At 41.1% G+C, this 21149-nt stretch overlaps 1 protein-coding gene across 1 annotated transcript; it reads left to right on the forward strand.

Annotated features, from left to right (window-relative positions):
• The first annotated feature begins 3359 nt into the window (after window positions 1–3359).
• On the forward strand, window positions 3360–18744 carry DIABLO (diablo IAP-binding mitochondrial protein). The gene is made up of 6 exons (XM_075834217.1): window positions 3360–3456; window positions 4021–4135; window positions 11669–11797; window positions 14383–14493; window positions 14913–15009; window positions 17735–18744. The coding sequence occupies exons 1-6, from the start codon at window positions 3407–3409 to the stop codon at window positions 17947–17949; spliced, it is 717 nt and encodes a 238-aa protein (XP_075690332.1). The 5' UTR covers window positions 3360–3406; the 3' UTR covers window positions 17950–18744.
• The last annotated feature ends 2405 nt before the right edge of the window (window positions 18745–21149 follow it).

Raw genomic sequence — 21149 nt, forward strand, 5'->3', positions numbered from 1 at the left:
GGGAGGAGATGTAAGGAGGTGCAGCACTGTGGAGAGCTTTGTGGGTGAGAGTAATAAGTTTGAATTTTATTCGGAAGGGGATGGGTAACCAGTGCAGTGACTGGCACAGATTAGAGGCGTTGGTGTAGCGGTTGGTCATAAAGATGAGCCTGGCTGCTGCCTTGAGGATAGATTGGAGAGGGGAGAGTTTGGTGAGGAGAAGACCGACTAGTAATGAGTTACAGTAGTCAAGATGAGAGTGAATCAGAGCAACAATGAGAGTTTTGGCGGTTTCCTCCGTAAGAAAAGAGCGGATTCTGGAGATGTTTTTGAGGTGAAAATGACAGGAGCGTGAAAGTGATTGTATGTGAGGAGTAAAGGAAAGATCTGAGTCAAAAATAACCCCGAGACAGCGGGCGTGCTGCTTAGGAGTTATGATAGTGCCACACACAGAAATGGAGACATCAGGTTTAGGGAGGTTAGTAGATGGTGGGAACACAAGGAGCTCCGTTTTAGAAAGATTCCGTTTCAGATAGAGAGAGGACATGATGTTAGAGACAGCGGACAGACAATCACTGGTGTTCTGTATTAGAGCAGGGGTGATGTCACGGGAAGAGGTATATAATTGGGTGTCATCAGCGTAGAGATGGTACTGGAAGCCAAATCTGCTGATGGTTTGTCCAATAGGAGCTGTGTAGAGAGAAAAGAGGAGTGGACCTAGGACTGATCCCTGAGGAACCCCGATATCAAGGGGAAGAGGAGAAGAAGTGGAACCAGCAAATGAAACACTGAATGAGCGGTCAGAGAGATATTCAGACAGAAGTGTGTGAAATTGGCCGTTCCGCACCCGTGCGGGCCCTGTTTTCACGGATGCCTTATAGACATGGGTCTATTGAGGGATCTGTGAAAACTGACAAAAATAGGACACGGGGTCCTTCACACGGTCCGTTAAAACAGCTGCCGTGTAAACAACCCAATAGAAATAGGCGGCCGTTAAAAAAAACAAAAAAAAACGTACAGCACATGGACTATTTATACGTTCATCTGAATAAGGCCTTATGCTGAAAAAATATGGCTCAAAATTCCTTCAGGGTTTTTGAGGTGGATTTTGAAATGCAAGCGTTTTTTGAGATGATTTTGGGGGCTTTTTTATGCAAAAACTGTGTAAAATTCTCCAAACTAATGTCGCTTTTTTTTTTCTGCCTCCCATCTATTTCAATGGAGGTTTTCGATGCGTCATAATCAGCCTTAAAAAAATGTAGTATGAACTGGGCTTTAATGGAAATATTTGTTCCTATGTTCCACTCCCGGTTTGGGCTTACAAATACTGATAAAAATACTGACAAATAGTGCCATGTGAATAAAGCCTAAGGCCTCGTGCACACGACCGTAGCCATGTGCACGGCCGTGATTTTCGTAGTGTCAGCCGTGAGCCGCTTGCAAATCGCGGGCTGTGCACATGGCCGCGTCCATTATTTTCAGTGAGCCTGGACCGCAGAACACGGCCGTAATAAGGCTTGCCCGTTCTTTTTGCGGTGCGTGTGCATGGCCCCATAGGAATGAATGGGGCCGCAATTCTCCCGTGGATTTTTCGGGGGAATTGCGGCCGCAAAAGCACGGGGCTGTATACAGTTGCCTCAGCAACTGTACCGCCCTGCGACATTGGGCGAGAAAATAGAAATAGAGTAGGTCTTTAGTGAGGTCAGTGTTTAGCGGGTCCCCCCATAAGGCCTCATGCACACTTCCGTCGGCCATTGTACGGCCGTTAATGATGGTACCGTCACACGGATGGCTTCCTTGTGCAGTCCGTTGTTTCACGGGCCAAATTCAATAAGAAGGCCGAGACTGTTCCGTCAAAAACGGGCAGGAGTAGGACCTGCACTACTTTTGACGGAACGGCCACACGGTTCCGTTAAAACAACGGAAGTGTGCATGGCCCGATTGAAATGAATGGGTTCAGGGTGTTATACGTGACAACGAATAGCACCCTGAAGGAAAAAACTGAAGTGGGCATCAGGCCTAAGCCATGATTTGAGGCTATCCTATGTAGAGAACACTTGTAAGAATTCCTGATGCACTAATAATAATTATCACCTGTCCAATACGGAGGAAATCCTGAAAACAAGCCTGTTGGGGATACCCGAGGACCGGAGATAAGAAACAATGATCTAGGGGGACACACATTTTATTCAATGCATCCACAACTATTAGGGTATGTTCACACGCAAACGCAAAATACATCTGAAATTACGGAGCTGTTTTCAGGCGAAAACAGGACCTGAATTTCAGACGTTTTTGCAAGTACTCGCGTTTTTCGCGGCGTCCATTACAGACGTAATTGGAGCTGTTTTGCAATTGAGTCAATGAAAAACGGCTCCAAAAACGTCCGAAGAAGTGACATGCACTTCTTTGACGCGGGCGTCTTTTTACGTGCCGTATTTTTACAGCAACAAGTAAAATGACACCTCGTCTGAAGAACATCGTAAAACCCATTGCAAGTAATGGGCAGATGTTTGCAGACGTAATGGAGCCGTCTTTCCAGGCGTAATTCGAGGCGTAAAACGCCTGAATTACGTCTGAAAATAGGTCGTGTGCACATAGCCCTAGGGTATGTGCACACAACGCCAAATACGTCAGAAATTACGGAGCTGGTTTCAGGCGAAAACAGCTGAATTTCAGACGTTTTACAAGTGCACGCGTTTTTCGCAGCGTCTTTTATGGACGTAATTGGAGCTGGTTTTCATTGGAGTCAATGAAAAACGGCTCCAATTACGTCCCAAGAAGTGACATGCACTTCTTTGACGCGGCCGTAATTTTACGCGCCGTCTTTTGACAATGACGCGTAAAATGACAGCTCGTCTGCACAGAACATCGTAAAACCCATTGAAAGCAATGGGCAGATGTTTGCCGACGTATTGGAGCCGTCTTTCCAGGCGTAAAACGCCTGAATTACGTCTGAAAATAGGTCGTGTGCACATACCCTCAGGAGAACCTGCACAACCGCGGTACATATCTTGCAGAATATCCAAGAGTCCCGAGCAACTGCAAATATCACCCACCCCTAAGATCTGCCCTGGTCGTCATGTAGCCCTACTGCAGCATTTCTGTTTTGTGTGCCGGCCTTTAGGGTTCTCCTGCAGCAGTTCTGGCACACATTGTGCGGCTCAGTACATTGCTACGGTTGTGCCCACACTCCCAGTTATCATCTAGCTCCACCCGTATGGAAAGAAAAGTAAGAACCTAGCCGTGCAAAAGTAGCATCATGCCCAGCTTGGCATCACCCGGGATATTAGTTAAGTAACGAACCAAAAAGGAAGGTTACGCAATAAAGTCTACTTCCGGTTCTACGCGCTGTACTTCCGGTCCCAGCCGACGTTACAAGTTCCTGTACGTAAGGAGGCTCATACTTCCTGTTGCCTCCGGTAAGATGGCGTCTTTCAGTAGACGAGTCTTGTGGAGTTTCTCCCATGTCTTCAGGTACACAGAGCTGGTTACCGGCATCTTCTGTATGTACACGTTACACCATAGTGTAGTTAGTGGTCATTACTTTGTGGAAGAACTGAGCGCCCGTTATTGTGCCGCCGGTCATTCTACGGTCGTGCTGCTGTAACAAAGCCGTTACTGTGTCTGTCACCGAGAAGCTGCTTGTTGTTTTAGTTGTGGGGCGCGTTTCCTTCTGCGTTGATCGGCGGTGTCTGCTCATTTATTACATGCTCTAGGACTTTGTACTAATGTGAAACTTCGGCTCCCATCATTCACTGACAGTCTGCTGTAGCTGGGGCATGCTGGGAATTGTAGTTTCACTAGCCACTGGTAAAAGTTTTCTACTGAGGTTGAGGTCACAAGTTGCAGATCTCAGCCTTTTATATGGCAAGGGGTAGAATCGCAATGAAAATTTGCGACGTGTGAACTCTGCCTAATAATCTGGACTATTGGGCAGAAGCTTCAGACATCACTATCATATCATACAATCATATGGGTAATGTTCTTCTGGCCTGGCCTCAGTCTCTGGTGTTTATATCTTTCTGTCTTTCCTTACAGACAGTCCAGCCCAATTTTCTACAAAAGACACGCCTTGTGCTTCTTTAAAGGTTCATGGCGTCAAGTGCTGTCAGTCGGATTAGGGGCCAGTCTCTGTGCTATTCCTGTGGGACAGGTAAAGTAATTGTGGTTCATCTTTTTATTTACGCACAAAATCGACCAAGGATTTTCTTCCTAGGAGTAAAACGTATTATACAACCTGATGGCATCCGTGCTGCAGTTTCTAATTTGCCTATGACGCTCCCTTTCCAGCAAAGGGCCAACTTCACATGTTTTGATGTTTTGTTTTTTTTAAATAAAGTTGTGCCAATCACTGACATTTTTATAAAAAAAAATGCCCTTCAAAGGTTTACATAGCATTTAAAGAAGCTCTGTCACCAGATTCTCAAATCCCTATCTCCTATTGCATGTGATCGGGGCTGCAATGTAGAGAACTGTAACGTTTTTGTTTTGTTTTTTTAAAACGTTCATTTTCGGCCAAGTTATGAGCTATTTTATATATATATGCAAATGAGCTTTGAAATGGACAACTGGGCGTGTTTTTTTTCGTATGTCCAACTGGGCGTGTATTGTGTTTTTAACTGGGCTTGTTTTACTAACTGGGCGTTGTGAATAGAAGTGTATGATGCTGACGAATCAGTGACCAATCAGCATCATGCACTCCTCTCCATTCATTTACGCAGCACATAGTGTTCTTACTAGAACGATGTGCTGCCACATACACAAGTGTCCTGATAATGAATACACATGACCTTCAGCCTGGACGTCATGTGTATTCAGAATCCTGACACTTCTAAATCTTTTCTGTGAGATTACAGCAAGCCACGCGTAATCTCGCGAGATTATGAGGTAAGTGAGATTTCATTTCCCTTGCTGAAAATCTCACAGAAAAGATTCAGAAGTGTCAGGATTCTGAATACACATGACGTCCAGGCTGGAGGTCATGTGTATTCATTATCAGGACACTTGTGTATGTGGCTGCACATCATTCTAGTAAGAACACTATGTGCTGTGTAAATGAATGGAGAGGAGTGCATGACGCTGATTGGTCACTGATTCGTCAGCATCATACACTTCTATTCACAACGCCCAGTTAGTAAAACAAGTAAACACGCCCAGTTAAAAACACAATACACGCCCAGTTGGACATACGAAAAAAAACACGCCCAGTTGTCCATTTCAAAACTCATTTGCATATATATATATATATATATATATATATATATATATATAAAATAGCTCATAACTTGGCCAAAAATGAACGTTTTTCAAAAAAACAAAACGTTACTGTAATCTACATTGCAGCGCCGATCACATGCAATAGGAGATAGGGGTTTGAGAATCTGGTGACAGAGCCTCTTTAAAAGAAGTATAGAGGTTTCAATGTTTCTTCTCCCTTTGGGATTAACTCCTACTTTTAGCTATAATGTAGAAACCTTCATTAAAGAGGCTCTGTCACCACATTATAAGTGCCCTATCTCCTACATAAGATCGGCGCTATAATGTAGGTGACAGCTATCTATTTTTACCACTTTATTAGCGTTTTTATATTTATGCTAATGAGTTGCTTAATGCCCAAGTGGGCGTATTTTCACTTTAGACCAAGTGGGCGTTGTACAGGGGAGTGTATGACGCTGACCAATCAGCATCATGCACTCCTCCATTCATTTACACAGTGCATAGGGATCCTGCTAGATCCTTATGTGCTGTCTTATACTTACACATTAACAATACTGAAGTGTTTAGACAGTGAATAGACATTCCCCTTGTAGGCCATAAACAATATCACTAACAAATACATTAAACAAAGTAGGACACTGGTGAATTGATACATTCCGAAAATTGATTACACAAATGGGCTTTTTTTTTTTTTAAACCCCTTTATAACATCTGCTGTACAGTTACAGCGCTTCGGGGGACTACTTCTCACAAGTTGCCGTACATTACGGCACAGTGATAGTGCGGGCTCAGAAGCAGAGACCATCCTGTGTCAGCTGTATGTTATATCTAACACTCTGCTAGCTCCAATCCTGGCTGTTTAACCCCTTTGATGCCACAGTCCATAGCGGTCACGGCATCTAAGTGGTTTGTAGTCAATTGACCCAATTGTGCTGATTATTGCTATGGCAATTGGAGGCCTAACCTTGTCCTCTAGGTCTGCCACCTATGGAAGCCTATTAGGCTTAAAAATGTAAAAAAATATATACATAAATGGTACCGCCGCGTCTGTAACGACCCGTACTATAAAAATTTCACGTTATTTATCTTGCACATTGGTGCCGTAAAAAAAATAGACACTGCCAGAATTTCTGTTTTTTAGGGTCACTTTGCTTACCCAAAAAAATGGAATAAAGTGATAAAAAAATCATGTACCCCAAAATTATACCAATAAAAACTAGATTTCCCCGCAAAAAACAAATCTCACACAGATCCATCGACAGAAAAATTATTACAAAAATTTGGTCTCGCATAATATGGCAATCCAAAAACAAGTTTGTTTTTGTAGTGTAAAAGACATTAAAAAAAGTATATAAATCTGTAAATGCCGTAAAAGAATAATAAACTATGCCAGGATTTCTGTGTTTTGGGCACATTGACTTCCAAAAAATAGAATAAAAAGTGATCAAAAAGTCTTATCTATGGATGATTTTTTTATTTATCCCATTATTATACCACCTTATTATTCCCTGATGTACTCTGCCCAGCTTACATATGACCCCACATTATAAATTGAAAGACCAGTTCAAAACAAAAATAAATTACGTGCTCCAAAATCCAAATGGTTCTCCCTCCCTCATGAGCCCAAACGGCATTTTACGTCCACATATATGGCATTGCCGTACCTGGGGGAAGGGGTCAAAATGCTTAATACACTCCTTGATAAATGCCTTGAGGGGGTGAAGTTTCCAAAATAAGTTCACTTCTCAGGGGTTCGACTTTACTGGTACTTCAGGACAATGCAACATGGTGCCCAAACAACAATTCAGCAATATCTGCCCTCCTTCCCTTTTGAGCCACACATCTATTTAGGCACAAAGCCCTGCTGTGTGCCGAAACAGACAGTTACGGCCACATGTGGTTTTGCTGTACTTGGGAGAAATAGCATAACAAATTGTGTGGCCAATCCATTAATATCTGCACTCCAAAAGCCAAATGGCGCTCCTTCCCTTCTGAGCCCACTGAATGCCCAAACAGCCGTTTATGACCACATATGGGGTATTGTCATACTCGGGAGAAATTGTGTAATAAGTTGTGGGGTGGTTTTTCTCTTATTCCTTGTGAAAATGAAAAATGGCTAGCTAAAACGACATAATATTGGAAAAAAATATAATTTTTATTTTTTCTGCCCAATGCTACTAAAATTTGTGAAATGGATGTGCGGTCAAAATACTCACTGCACCCCTAGATAAGTTCCTTGAGGTGGTGTAGTTTCCAAAATGGTATCTTTTTGGGGGTGTTCTATGTTTTAGCACCTCAAGGCCTCTGCAAACAGAAAACATCCTAATAAAAAATAGGCCCCAAAATCCACTAGGTGTTCCTTCAATTCTGAGGCCTGTTTCAGTTTAGTAGCACAACTTGGGCCACGTATGGGATATTTCTAAATACTGCAGAATCTGGGTATGAAATATTGAGTTGTTTCTCTGTTAACACTTGCTGTGTTACCAAAAAATGGATTCAATTAGCATATCTGCAAAAAAAAGTAAACTTTTTACATTTCACCTCCACTTTGCTTTAATTTGTGGAACACCTAAAGGGTTAACAAAATTAATAAATGCAGTTTTGAATACTTTGAGCGGTGCAGTTTTTAAAATACGTAATTTATGGGGGTTTCTTTTATATAGACCCCCTTAAAGCTACTTCAGAACTGAACTGGTCCCTAAAAAAAAAAAAAAACAGGTTTTGGAAATTCTCTTGAAAACATAAGTCAACATAAGGCCAGTGCTACACCTAGACTTTATGCCTCGCTACTGATTGACATAAGGCCAGTGCTACACCTAGACTTTATGCCTCGCTACTGATTGACATAAGGCCAGTGCTACACCTAGACTTTATGCCTCGCTACTGATTGACACAAGGCCAGTGCTACACCTAGACTTTATGCCTCGCTACTGATTGACATAAGGCCAGTGCTACACCTAGACTTTATTCCTCGCTACTGATTGACATAAGGCCAGTGCTACACCTAGACTTTATGCCTCGCTACTGATTGACATAAGGCCAGTGCTACACCTAGACTTTATGCCTCGCTACTGATTGACATAAGGCCAGTGCTACACCTAGACTTTATGCCTCGCTACTGATTGACATAAGGCCAGTGCTACACCTAGACTTTATGCCTCGCTACTGATTGACATAAGGCCAGTGCTACACCTAGACTTTATGCCTCGCTACTGATTGACACAAGGCCAGTGCTACACTAGACTTTATGCCTCGCTACTGATTGACATAAGGCCAGTGCTACACCTAGACTTTATGCCTCGCTACTGATTGACATAAGGCCAGTGCTACACCTAGACTTTATGCCTCGCTACTGATTGACACAAGGCCAGTGCTACACCTAGACTTTATACCTCGCTACTGATTGATTTTAACTCCACAAGATTGTATGCAACTCAATGTATTCATTTGGACTGCAGCTGTAGTTCAATAGTTAAAATCAATCCATAGCGCTACAAAAGATCTAGGTGTAGCCCTGATCTAAATGTAGACATAGAAAATAGTTAATAAACATTTCTTATGTCTTGCAAGCAGATAAATTCAAATGTAGAAAAATATTTTTTCAAAATTTTTGATCAATTTTGGTGTTTTTCACAAACGCACTGTATCGACCAAAATTTACAATCTCAGAATCGCTTGGATAAGTAAAAGCATTCCAAAGTTATTACCACGTAAACTGACAAGTCAGATTTGAAAAATGAGGCTCTGTCAGGTAGGTAAAAACTGGCTTCGGCGTTAAGGAGTTAATCCTTTATCACCTCTCATAATGTGTTTTTCCTTTTCTATTTTTTAATGGACTTGAAAATAGACTCCCTAAGGGTAAGGCCACATGGAGCGGCCATGACAGTCGCAACGCGGCCAACAACCGCGCCGGCACCATGTTCGCTGCGGCTGTCAAATAGCCTGTTAGTGGCCGCACGTTAATGCGGGTAAACCGTCCCTTTATTGGCAAAATAGTGCGGCCATGATTTAATACTCTTTACGGCCGCACGATTTTGCAAGTTACAAGAAGTTACCCCCTATTCATTCTCTATAGCAGTGCCAGAAAAAGCCGAACACTGCACTCTGCTATCTCCGGCGCTCCCATAGAGAATGAATGGAGCGCAGTGCGCATGAGCGTGTAACCAGAATACCCCTTAACAAGGTATTTCACAGCCGCGCCTTCCTGACCTCCGCTGTGTATATCTGGGGGGGGCATGGGCAGTATGGAGCAGGCTCACCGGCTGAGCCCGTTCCATAAGATGAGTGTGTTGGCTGTATGTTACAGCCGACACTTCAGAGCAACAAGTGGGATTCTGCTAGTTTAACCCCTTAAATGAAGATTTTTTTTTCCCAGTTTCCCAGTACATTATATAGTACAATATATGGTTCCGTGAAAAACTACAACTTGTCTTGCAAAAACAAGCCCTCATACAGCTATATAGACAAGAAAAAAAAAGTTATAGCTTCTGGAGGGTGGGAGGAAAAAGCAAAAATGAAAAATAACTGCGGAGGGAAGGGCATAAGGGGGTATTTCGGTTTCAGGAAATTAGTGTTTTTCTTTGTAGAATGAAAGTTAAACACATTTCTAATATACTTTCTGCATTAATTCCGCACGATTTTCAAGATCTCTACTCGTTTTACTTCACGCGTATAACCATCTATCCTGGTCATGTGACAAACAGGTGCGGGGCTCTTTACAATTACAGTACAGCTATCGGAGTTCTGTCTGGTAATGTGCACTTGTGTGTCCATCACATGACCAGGACAGATTATCCACTGGAAGTCAACAATGAAAGTTGTCAAATGACAGCGAGATGACAACATAGGCCCCATGCACACAACCGTGTTCGGTCCGTGATATACAGTCCGCATGTCCCGGACCGAACACAGTGCAGGGAGCCGAGCTCCTAGCATCTTACTTATCTATGACGCTAGGTGTCACTGCGGAACTACTGTCCCGTACTGTAATCATGTTTTCTGTCCGGGACATGTGGCCGACATGCGGACTGTATATCTCAGACCGAACATGGTCGTGTGCATGGGGCCTTAATCTGAAAAACTGATACAGAAGGTATATCGAATAATTTTAATTATACAAAAAATATAATTGATTTGCTGAAACCCAGAATACCCCTTTAAGTCAAGCCTGCAAATGCTATATAGTAAACAATGAGTTTTGGATTTGGCCATGTATCCCTGTCTAACAATCGGCAGAGAAGGCTGTAGCACTAGCACACAGCCCGCTGACATCTAAAAGATGCCCTTATGTAAAGTAGTGCGTCTCTGTCACAGATTCCCTTAAAAATCCCAGTTGAATGTGATTTCGGTCATCCGCTAGATGGGGCACATAAAATGCATGTTGCAGAAATTTCCAACTCGTGTGAATTTTCTTCGGTTTTCCTCTTGATGTCTCAGTAATTTTAATGTGACGCTAGATATTGTGAATTGTGATGTTGAAGTACAATTTCTGAGCTCAACATTGTAACCAAAGATCATAATGTATTCCTAGTCTTAAAGTAGCTCTACAGCTAAAACTGATCCTGTTATGCCTAGTGCAAGGCATATGGGGGGGGGGGGGGTACCATGATGCCTACAGAGCACCGAAGAGAGAATACCTGAGCCATGCAGTGCTCCCTTAGGACTTATATATATGTATATATACAGGGTTTAAGCTTGCTGCCTGAGCAATTGGGCTGAGTCGGACTCCCAGGGACCCTGGAGAGAAGACAGAAGCAGTTTTCACCACAATGTATAACATTACACTTCTAAAATACGCCCCAAATAAAACGCTCCCCCTGCCAATTAATGTCGAAACACCAAGCCTGACCCAATTACCCTAACAAAGACATGTAATATATCAAAATTTACAGTAGTCGATGACTATCACATATAAAGTGTCTATTTCAGGGTAACGCTATATTATTACCCCAAAAATGTGCTAAAAAGAAAAAAGCATATTAAAACAATAAGAAAAGTAACCTGCATTGATCACGGAAAAAACGACGCAAAAATCACGACGCTAGCTTAACAAAAATGTTCTAGCCATCTTAACGCATGCTGAAAATGGCTAAACAGTGACTGGTCCTGAACTGGTTAATAAAGTGTTACATGTTGAATCTTCATGCTGAAACATGATTTTTTTACCTTTTTTATTCTACTTAATGAAAAATGTAGTGTTTGTCGCCAACAACTCGTCATCTATATAAATGAGTGCACTTGTAATCCATAGATAGACTCAACAAGTTGAAATCTTGTGTGCCTGACATTTAATAGAAACTAGGGAATAGGTCGCAATCCAATATTTATCTAAAAAAATGTACTCTTATATAAAGAAGTAGCGTGACTGAAAAGATTCTATCTTCTATATGGCACCACCTTTAATTGGAGTTTCCAACTATTGTATGATTTATAATGTCATTCTGCTTTTCCTCCACATGTATACCTGAAGAGATCAGACCCTGCACTGTCAAACGAGTCCCTGATAAGAAGGGCGGCTTCTCTGGTATCAGACAGTACACAGACCCTCCTGTCACAAACTACATATGCTCTTCTTGAATCCCTCACCGAATACACAAAGGTAAGAAATCTGCAAATGAAGGGACCTCTGCCAATTCTATGTTCTTTCTTTTCTCGAATTTTTCACTTTCTTACTTTATTTGACCATCTTTTACTGTATCATATATATAAAACTTCGATGTGATCGATAACCAGGTGGATCCTGCGTGTCAGAAACGCAGGACCAACTGTCACTGAACCAGTCAGTGCCGCGGACCTGACAGTTTCAGCTCTAGATACAGTTGCTCTGTATACAGGATACAAAGCAGCTTTATCTGTAAAAAAAAAAAGTAAAAATGATTTTTCATAAAAAGTAATTACAATGTTGCACCAAACATGCCAATATACTGTTTTATTTGAAAATGTTTTTTTTTTTAATATGTACATGGCCTTTAACCCCTTAAGGACACGGCCAATTTTAGCCTTGAGGACAGAGCAATTTTTTTTACATTTCCCTCTTTGCATCCCGACGCTCATAACGCTTTTATTTTTTGTACGACGTAGTTGTATGAGACTTTGTTTTTTGCGGGACGAGTTGTACTTTATGTACGTACCATTTTTTTGGTACAAATACATTATCGTTTAATTTCTATAAATTTTTAATTAGATTAAAATGCAGAAAAAAAGCAGTTGTGCAGCAGTTTTAATATTATTTTTTTTACACCATACACCGATCATAATAAATAATGGTATACATTTGTAGTACAGGTTGTTACGGTCGTGGCGATACCAAATATGTCTATATTATTTCATGTTTTGGGACTTATATTTTAAAAAGTTGATTTATTATAAAAAATGTGTATTTCTGTGTATTTTATTTACCATTATTTTTTTTTTTACATTCATTTAACTTTTTTTTTTTAATCCCATAAAGGGATTTATCATTTTGATTTTGTAACTGTAATGTACTGGCATAGATCTATATTCTAGTACATTAGCCTGTTACTGATTGTACACAGGCAGTTGTTAGGGCACACCTCAGTATGCCCTAACAACAGGAAATATGTTCAGACAGCCCTGGGGTCCTTCACTGGACCCTGGGCTGTCTGGCCATACGAGTTGTGGGCTTTGATCGTGTCACAGTTATTTTCTGTGACGCGATCAATGTGCAGTCCCCTCTCCTTGAACGCCGCGATCAGCTGTCATCGCGGCGTTCAAAGGGTTAACAGCGGAAAGAAGATGTTTCTCTTCTCTCCGCTGTCAGAGCGGGGCCGTGGCTGTGTATTACAGCCGTTGCCCCGCTCTCGATCGCGCGCGCAGGGACGGCTTTCACACAGGACGAGTATGCTCGTCCTAATGCGCGAAGTGCTCGCCGCTCAGGACGAGCATACTCGTCCTGTGTCGGCAACCAGTTAAAGCAATTACATCAGAAAAATGGCATAATAGCATTAATAAATGTAACCCTTTTTGTTTCAATTCCTCGCCATTTTCAAGTTCTCTGCGTGCTGACTGGTGATGTAAACTCTGGCCTGTCCGTGTCCAAATCAAACCGATGCAGAGCACTATTTTTATTTGGACATGACTAGGACAGGTTTTTAGCCTCTGCTCACTTTGTTGAATAGAAACAACTGGTTTTACACTTACAGGTGATCTTGAATATGGTGAGAGGCTTCATTAACATTAAAAATAACCTTTTTGTTCATCTCTAGCTGCTTCTGCCTAACTGGCTAAGGATAAAAGCCTATCTTGCGCTGGTATAATTATACATGTGTTTGGACCGATCTAGGAGAGGCAAAGTTGTTTACGTTAAAAACATGGCTTCTGTCTCCCAAAAACATTGGCACAGGTTGTGTGTGGTATTGCAGCTCAGCCCAATTCACTTTAATGGGGTCAAGCTGCAATACCAGAACCCATGTACAGGTGTGTTTCTGGAAGAAAGCAGCCATGTGTAATCTTGCACAATGTGACCAGAGTGGGCCAAAAGTGGTTAACAAAACACAATTTGCCTATAAGGCAACTAACCCTATTTTTCACACTACTAACAGAAGGTATTCAATTGTTCTATTCACATAATTCCTATTAATGAAAATAACCTTTTATTAAAGGCATGTAGTCTATATTCCAAAAACAAGCCATGAGCCCAGAAATGTTTTCACTCATATAGATGTAATGGTCAGTGACCAGAATGGGGCAAAGGTGGTCAACTGCACAAATAGGCCAGCAAAGCCAGTCAGATAAACATAGTACAAACACTCGACTTACTCAACATTGCTCATGTGACTCCTTCTCTTACCTGGTGTTTGAAGAAGTACAAAGTTCCGCTGTGCTGTTGTGGAAAAAAATTGCAATGCACCCCATAAGAATGACTATTATTTTTTTCATTGTCCTGCTGATTCCGCAGCAACGGCAGCTCATGGCGACCAGCTGTGACTTTGGATTTAAATTATTTTGTTTCCTGTTTCTTATATAGCGCCTGCATATTCCGCAGCACTCTACAGAGATTGTCAAGTTTCTACGAGTTTGATTGGGATCAGCGTATGATGCCTAAATCACATATCAGAAGGGAAGGAAATGGGGGCAGAATTTTTGTTTTACCGATTTCAGAATTTAACATTTCCTGCAGCAGATGAATTGCCTGTTAAATAAAATGTTTTCTCTTGTACGCAGGCCGTGTACACACTTCTATCCCTACAGAAGAAATATACAGCCCTTCTGGATAAGATGAACTCAAGTGAAGAAAGTGCAATTTGGCAGGTTCTCATTGGGGCACGTGTGCAGGTACGTTTGTCTGGAGTTGGTCAGATTTTGGCTACATATTTTCTGTACACATTTTTCTTGGAGGCACTAGAACCCCTGTAATGATTGCCAAAGTACTGAATAACCTTGACTGTGAAGTGATTGAAATACACAGATCTTGAAGACAGTGGGAAGTAATTTGGCTTTTTTAAAGTTTTCCAGCAACTCGTTCATATTCAGTTTCTGCGTGAAATACAAACTTTGTAAGTGGGATTCAACAATAACTGATATCCTGAATCTTGCAGCCTGTAGTTTAATATTGTTCTGTTGCGTGTTAAAGTGTTTATAACCAAAGTCCCCTGCTAGTGAAATGCCTAGTAACTAGGTGAGTAGAAGTACATGGTAACCTGACTAGTGTTGTGCTGATGCTATCCTCTTAAAATGTTTCCTTATATGTGTAGATTAAAAAGTTACAAGAAGAATACCTGAGGTATGAGGCCACCTGGACACGTGCTGTGAGTCTTTCAGAAATGGCAGCAGAAGCTGCTTACCAGGCCGGTGAGTATTCCGCTCACATTAGAGGGGTTGAATGAATATCAGAAACTATATCTTATTCGAGGAAAATGCCTTTCTCCACTTATCAGACTACCCCCCCCCCCTTTTCACCCACTTTTAATTTACAGATTTTTCTTTCTCCTCAAGACAAGATGGACTATAAGCTCAGTTATAAATCAGGTTACAGCTGCCTGTAGAAGTCTATGGAGAGGGGGAGGAGGGAGCAGAGTGAGTGAGAGAGGGAGGAAGAGAGACACACAGATCCTGCTGCAGCTTCTAGTAAGAGTTATGGTACTCCAGTGCTGGATTCACATTCACAGTGTTCATTACTGCTGTGCAATGTCCTCCATGTTGCTGCTGTTTCGGAAGATGTGCTACAAAGAGATTGGGGAGCAGGATGTTCTCGTCTCTGTGTGTATAGAAGACATACTAGCAGTAATGCTCCGCCCACAAGATTAGGGAAAACTGAGAATTCAAATTAGAGCCTTCAGAAGGGAGAACTGTTAATGTAGGATAGAATAAATTATAATGGTCAGAAATAGTGTTATTTTTCATGTACACATTTTTTTCATGTAGTACGCTTAAACCTTTGACCAGTTATAATTTGTTGAGTTAATTGAAGGGGATATACTGCTTTAATTAAATAATGAATAACTCCTCAGCATTCTCAAGATTCCTGCTTGTTCTTAGTATATGGACATATTCTTGTATACCTTCAGAAGATGAAAACTGATCCTGATCTAGTTTTATCATGGAGCTGCAGTTTGTTACAATGTATCAGTACAAGCAAGCGATATCAGCCTGGATGGAGTTGATTTGTGGTGCTGCTGTGTTTAGTGTATAGCAGACTTCCTAGATGGATGCATTGTAACAAACCTCAGCTGTGAGCAGGAGGATATCCAAAAATAAGTACAATTTAAAAGTTAAATAAAACAGAAGAAAACCCTTTTCATATTTTTTTTTCCTTCTGAAGTAATGTAAAAAAATAAACATTGATATCGCCATGTTTGAACTATTGCAAAAATAAAAAACACCAAGAACCAGCGATTCTGGTGGGGGTTTTTTTTAGCACCTCCCCAAAAAAATGGAATTAAGTGATCAAAAATTTGTATGTACCCCAAAATGGAACCACTAAAAACTACATCTTGCCCTGTAAAAAAAACAAGCCCTGTCACCCCTCAATTGGCGGAAAAATAAAGTAATGGGTCTCTGTACATAGCAACACAAATTTTTATTGTAAATGTAGTCAAATATAACAAAAACGATATAAATTTGGTATCGCTGTGATTGTATTGACCCGCAGACTAAAGTAAAACAAAACCTCAAAAAAATGGAGGAATTGCGGTTTTTCTCTTTTCTTTTTAATTTCACCCAACAAAGATTTTTTTCCTCAGTTTTTCAATATATTATATGGTACAGTAAATGGCGACATTAAAATCTATAACTAGTACCGCAAAAAATAAGCCCTCATACAGCTATGTCAACTGAAAAAATAAAATAAAAGTTATGGCTTTTGGAAGGTGGGGAGGGAAAAACAAATGAAAAAAAATTAAAATGGCTGCGACAGCAATGAGTTAAAGGCGATTTCTGTGTTTAGGGCAAAAAAAAATGTACTTCACACACACAATAAAAAAAAATTTGTGGAATCAGCCTTACACATGTCAAAATCAGCATGTTTTGTCTGCTGATTTAACACATTGCATTGTATAAATTGTTATTTTTAAATTTTATGGTCTTTTTGAGGTTTTTCCTAAAACCCTATGAAATGTTAAATACTTTTGTGTCAAAAAAGACAAAAGTATAGTAGGTATGATACCTTTATTGGCTGACCATAAAAGTTCTATATGCAAACTTTCAGAGCACAGAGGCCCCTTCTTCAGGCAGTTTACAAATGAATGACTTAGAAAAAAGCACAACATTTAGATGTTACACAAAGACAATTAGTACATGAAGTGATATATCATTAAGATAGGCCGGGGCAATAAAACTGAGGTTATAGGGGTGATGACTTAGGAGTTAAGGCATCTGGAGTCCGTCTGATGGGGGACGTGACGTGTGTCCATGTAGTGGCTCATAAATCCAGGTGTTAGATTGAGGCCTTGTGTCAATGACTGGAATTTTATCATCATCTTGAATTCCCAAATTTTTCTCTGTTATTAAAATGACCCTTCAGAATGAGTACCTTTAAATCTGCCAAACTGTGATCAGGTCCAGTTTTCCCGCGGGTGTATCCACCTCCTGTTTTATTGTATGTCTGTGAAGATTCATCCTGGTTTGTAGTTTTTGTATTGTTTCTCCAATGTAGATTCCTATATTGAGGCACCTTGTACATAGGATCATGGATCATAAGAACATCCTAAAACATTTTTTTTTTAAGAAACTCTTAGGACATAATTTATACACTGTTGTGCCTAGTGCATGGCCACAAGGGGGCAGTGCATGACAGAGGGATTCACATTATGCCAAAGAGAGAATCCTTATGCCAATGCGCTGTCTCTCCGGCCACACACTGTATAAATTTTGCCTGGATTGTTCATTTAGGCTTGGTTTACATAACGGTTGACAACCACATAAAACATGCCTGTAAACAATCACCTATCTTGCATTACTGCTGCGTAGTGATGGGAAAATAGCATAATTCCGCTAACTTAATGATAACGGCATATGTACCCCTTGGCTTGTGTGTTTTGATATTCACTGGGCAGATGTTTTTCTTTCTAATGTGCAGGTGCCGACCATGCCTCTGTAACTGTAAGAAATCACATACAGTTGGTGCAAATTCAAGTGCAAGAGACCCGTGAGCTTGCTCTAAAAGCCGAAGCCCTGCTGGCTGCCTCTCAGTCAGAGGAGATTATGAAGACCATTACAGAGGACAAAAACAGTCCACCTGATGGAGGCAGTCCTTCTGAAGAAGTTCCTGAAGCTTATCTGCGTGAAGATTGAACCTTGTTTTATTTGCTTCTCCCTTTACAACGAGCACAAACAACTAATTGTACAGTGATGGGCTATGTACTAATAATACGGGCAGAGTCCCTGCCGGATTCCCTGCCTCCGAATCACTCTCTGCACTCCCGTGTATACGTGGAAGCAGTCCCTGGAGTAATGTAATGTGTCCCTTGGTGCTGAAGCTATTCATTTGTATTTTCTAATTCTCTATAGAGCAACTAGAAGATTGACCGTAACCTGCTCTTGTTATAGCAATGCCCTTTGTCTTGAGTAGCCCCCTTTATTGAGGAGAAAAAAAATCACCATTATTTCAATGGAACAGGCACAGACTGCTACAAAACGTGGGTCTATCTTACTGAAGATAGAAAGGACCGTCCCTAACTATTATGGTACAGGGTTGTGTCCACTCCATACAACCACCTAACCGACTATGAATTCTGTGAAATTATTAGCTGATAAGCACTTAATTCTTTGTGGTTATTTTTCTTCAGACTCTGTTAACATTTGCTTGTGGACGGGAGGAATAGCGCTACATGCAGTGCCGTTTTTCCCATCGAAAGGAAAGACACTTATAAGACGTGTGATGGATCTAGCACTGCGTCGTGGCTTCAGTTATAAAAGCGAAAGCCATGACACAAGTGTAAACATAGACTTATGGAGTGCATTTATTGTCAATATTTGTGTTTTATACTTAATTGTGTCCGTTTTTGTGGTTTCAGAAGATTATAAACAACCTGAATGGCAACTGTTGGAAATATTTGTATTCATAGTTTTATTAAAATTGAAATTGTATTTCTTTATTTTTATTTTTTTTAAGTTTTATTTATAACTTCAGAGAAACTAGTATAATTAGGGAGGAACATCCCAGCATACAATCATATAAAACAAGCTAAGGAAGCGCACAATCAAATATACCAATGTTCCCCCTGTATTTTGGTGAAGTTAAAATGGGTATTAAGAAAGTAAAGGACTTCAGACCAAAAAAGTAACATTTGGGACATGATCATAAAGAGACCCGAAATCAGTCTGACACCTACAACAAATGCCAGATTATAGATACCCCTATGCATTTAAACTTAACTGGAGTATAATATACCTAATTTAGAAATTTGATTTAGAAAATCTCGGCACATAATTTTCAATCTGCAGATGGGGAGGAATGTCGTCTGACCACTTTTGCAAATGATTTGTCATGCTTTTGGACCCATGTTCTGTAGAAAGGCATTAACCTTAGTTAGCATTTGAAAGGTCTGGATTACCAAGAAGATCCTCAAATTTTAGAAAAGAGGTGGGGTGGTTAGTCATGCCCTCTGGGCCTAGTTTGAAGCTCTAAAGATGAAGGAAGAATGCAGATAAGGAACTCCATACCTCTCCTCAAATTCAGTAAATCAGGGAAAGTCATCAAGAATTACATGGGTTGGAGAAAACTTTATCAAATGGATTGTTACTGTATTCTGGCCCTAGAGATAGAATAGGAATGGGTGGATTATATTCTCCCTGTTTCCAGTTGTTCTGGGGTACTCACCAGGGATTGCTCCTTTCTCCACTGTTATTTATTATTCTTACCGAAGTTCTGGATTCAAAAATAAGAGCTGATGCTCAAATAAGCTGGCTTCTGGTTGGAGTGGTGGAAGAGAAGATTTCTCTTTACGCCGATGACATGCTATTGTTCCTTAGAAATACTCTAGACATGGAATGTCATTGACCTTTATGAACACTTTGGAGCACTTAGCGGGAGTAAAAATGAATTGGGAAAAGTCAATATTGATGGCCTTTGACCCCAATTTTGTAGCCAAGTATTGCATAGACTCCACCACTTGGAGTTCAAAGCCTTCATTTGTTATTAAAATGTATTGACAGACTATGTAATGTTGAATATTCTTCCACTATATGGAATTCTGAATCAGAAGGTCAAGGTCTGGAATAGAATACTGCCCCAATATTCCTCACGTATAGCCTTAGTTAAAGGGAACCGGTCGCCAGCATTTCACCTATTGAACTTTACTTATTCCTCACTGGCCGCTGCTATCAAAAGTTCATTACCGTTATCCCCTCTCCTAAACTCCTCCTCCGACTGTAAATAACTATCTGCAAACATTTTGCGCTTTTTATCGTCATAATGCGGGGTCTCTTTGTGCGCACACACCAGAATAGGACATCAATGCACAAGTGCAGGATTTTGTGTGCTGGGGGAAGTCGAGGAGCATCAAAAGTAAGGAGGCGGGGTAAACTCGGAATGACTTGAGGAACGAAGATTTGACTCTTTTCAAACGAAGAGTTGACTCTTTTCGAATAAAGATATGACTCTTATGCTCATTAGCATACGGTGTGGGAACGCTAAAGAACGGAATACTAAAGCTACAGAGCCGATTAAGGTGACAATTATAGGTTCTATACAAATTATTTTTCACCCACTACTACCAGGTATTGATGGTTTAATAGGTGAAATGCTGGTGACAGGTTCCCTTTAAAATTTTTATTCTGACTCTTTTACTCCACACTTTTGGTAATGCACGAATTTGGGTCCCAAAAAACTTCTATAAAATTTTGGAAGCTGTTGTAAAAGACCTCCTATGGAGGGGCAAGCATTCCAACATTAAATATGCTATATTATGCCTTGCAGTGCAGAAAGGTGGGTTTGCGCTACCTGACTTTTACTCCTACTTTCTGGCCTCTCAACAACAACAGTTGCTACATTGGAATAGACTAGTAGTCAATAGATTAATACTTCAGGAGGAGGAGCCAGGTCAGTGGAGTAATATGTATATTATAGCTGACACCCTGCTGTAACGGCCAGGACCGGAGCTAGCCTCCGATTCAGCCGATTAACCCCTCAGATGCAGCAATCAAAAGCGATCGCTGCATCTAGGTGGTTTCTAGCGACACTTCTGCGATGCTGTCATGGGGATGCTGATGGTTACCATGGCAACAGGAGGCCTAACAATGGCCGCCTGGTCTATCAAGTACGGAAGCCTTTTAGGACCTGCCCAGAGGCGGGGCCTAAGGGGCTCTCTATCAGGGGCAAGAAGATGATACCCTGCTGAAACGACCAGGACCGGAGCTAGCCTCTAATACGGCCGATGAACCCCTTCGATGCAGCGATCAAAATCGATGACTGCATCTAGGTCGATAGATCGGTACCCGTGGGGTGCCGATGGTTGCTATGGCAAGCGGAGGCCTGACCATGGCCTCCTGGT

The sequence above is a fragment of the Rhinoderma darwinii genome, chromosome 1 (assembly GCF_050947455.1).
Source record: "Rhinoderma darwinii isolate aRhiDar2 chromosome 1, aRhiDar2.hap1, whole genome shotgun sequence".
In the NCBI taxonomy this organism is placed as follows: Eukaryota; Metazoa; Chordata; class Amphibia; order Anura; family Rhinodermatidae; genus Rhinoderma; species Rhinoderma darwinii.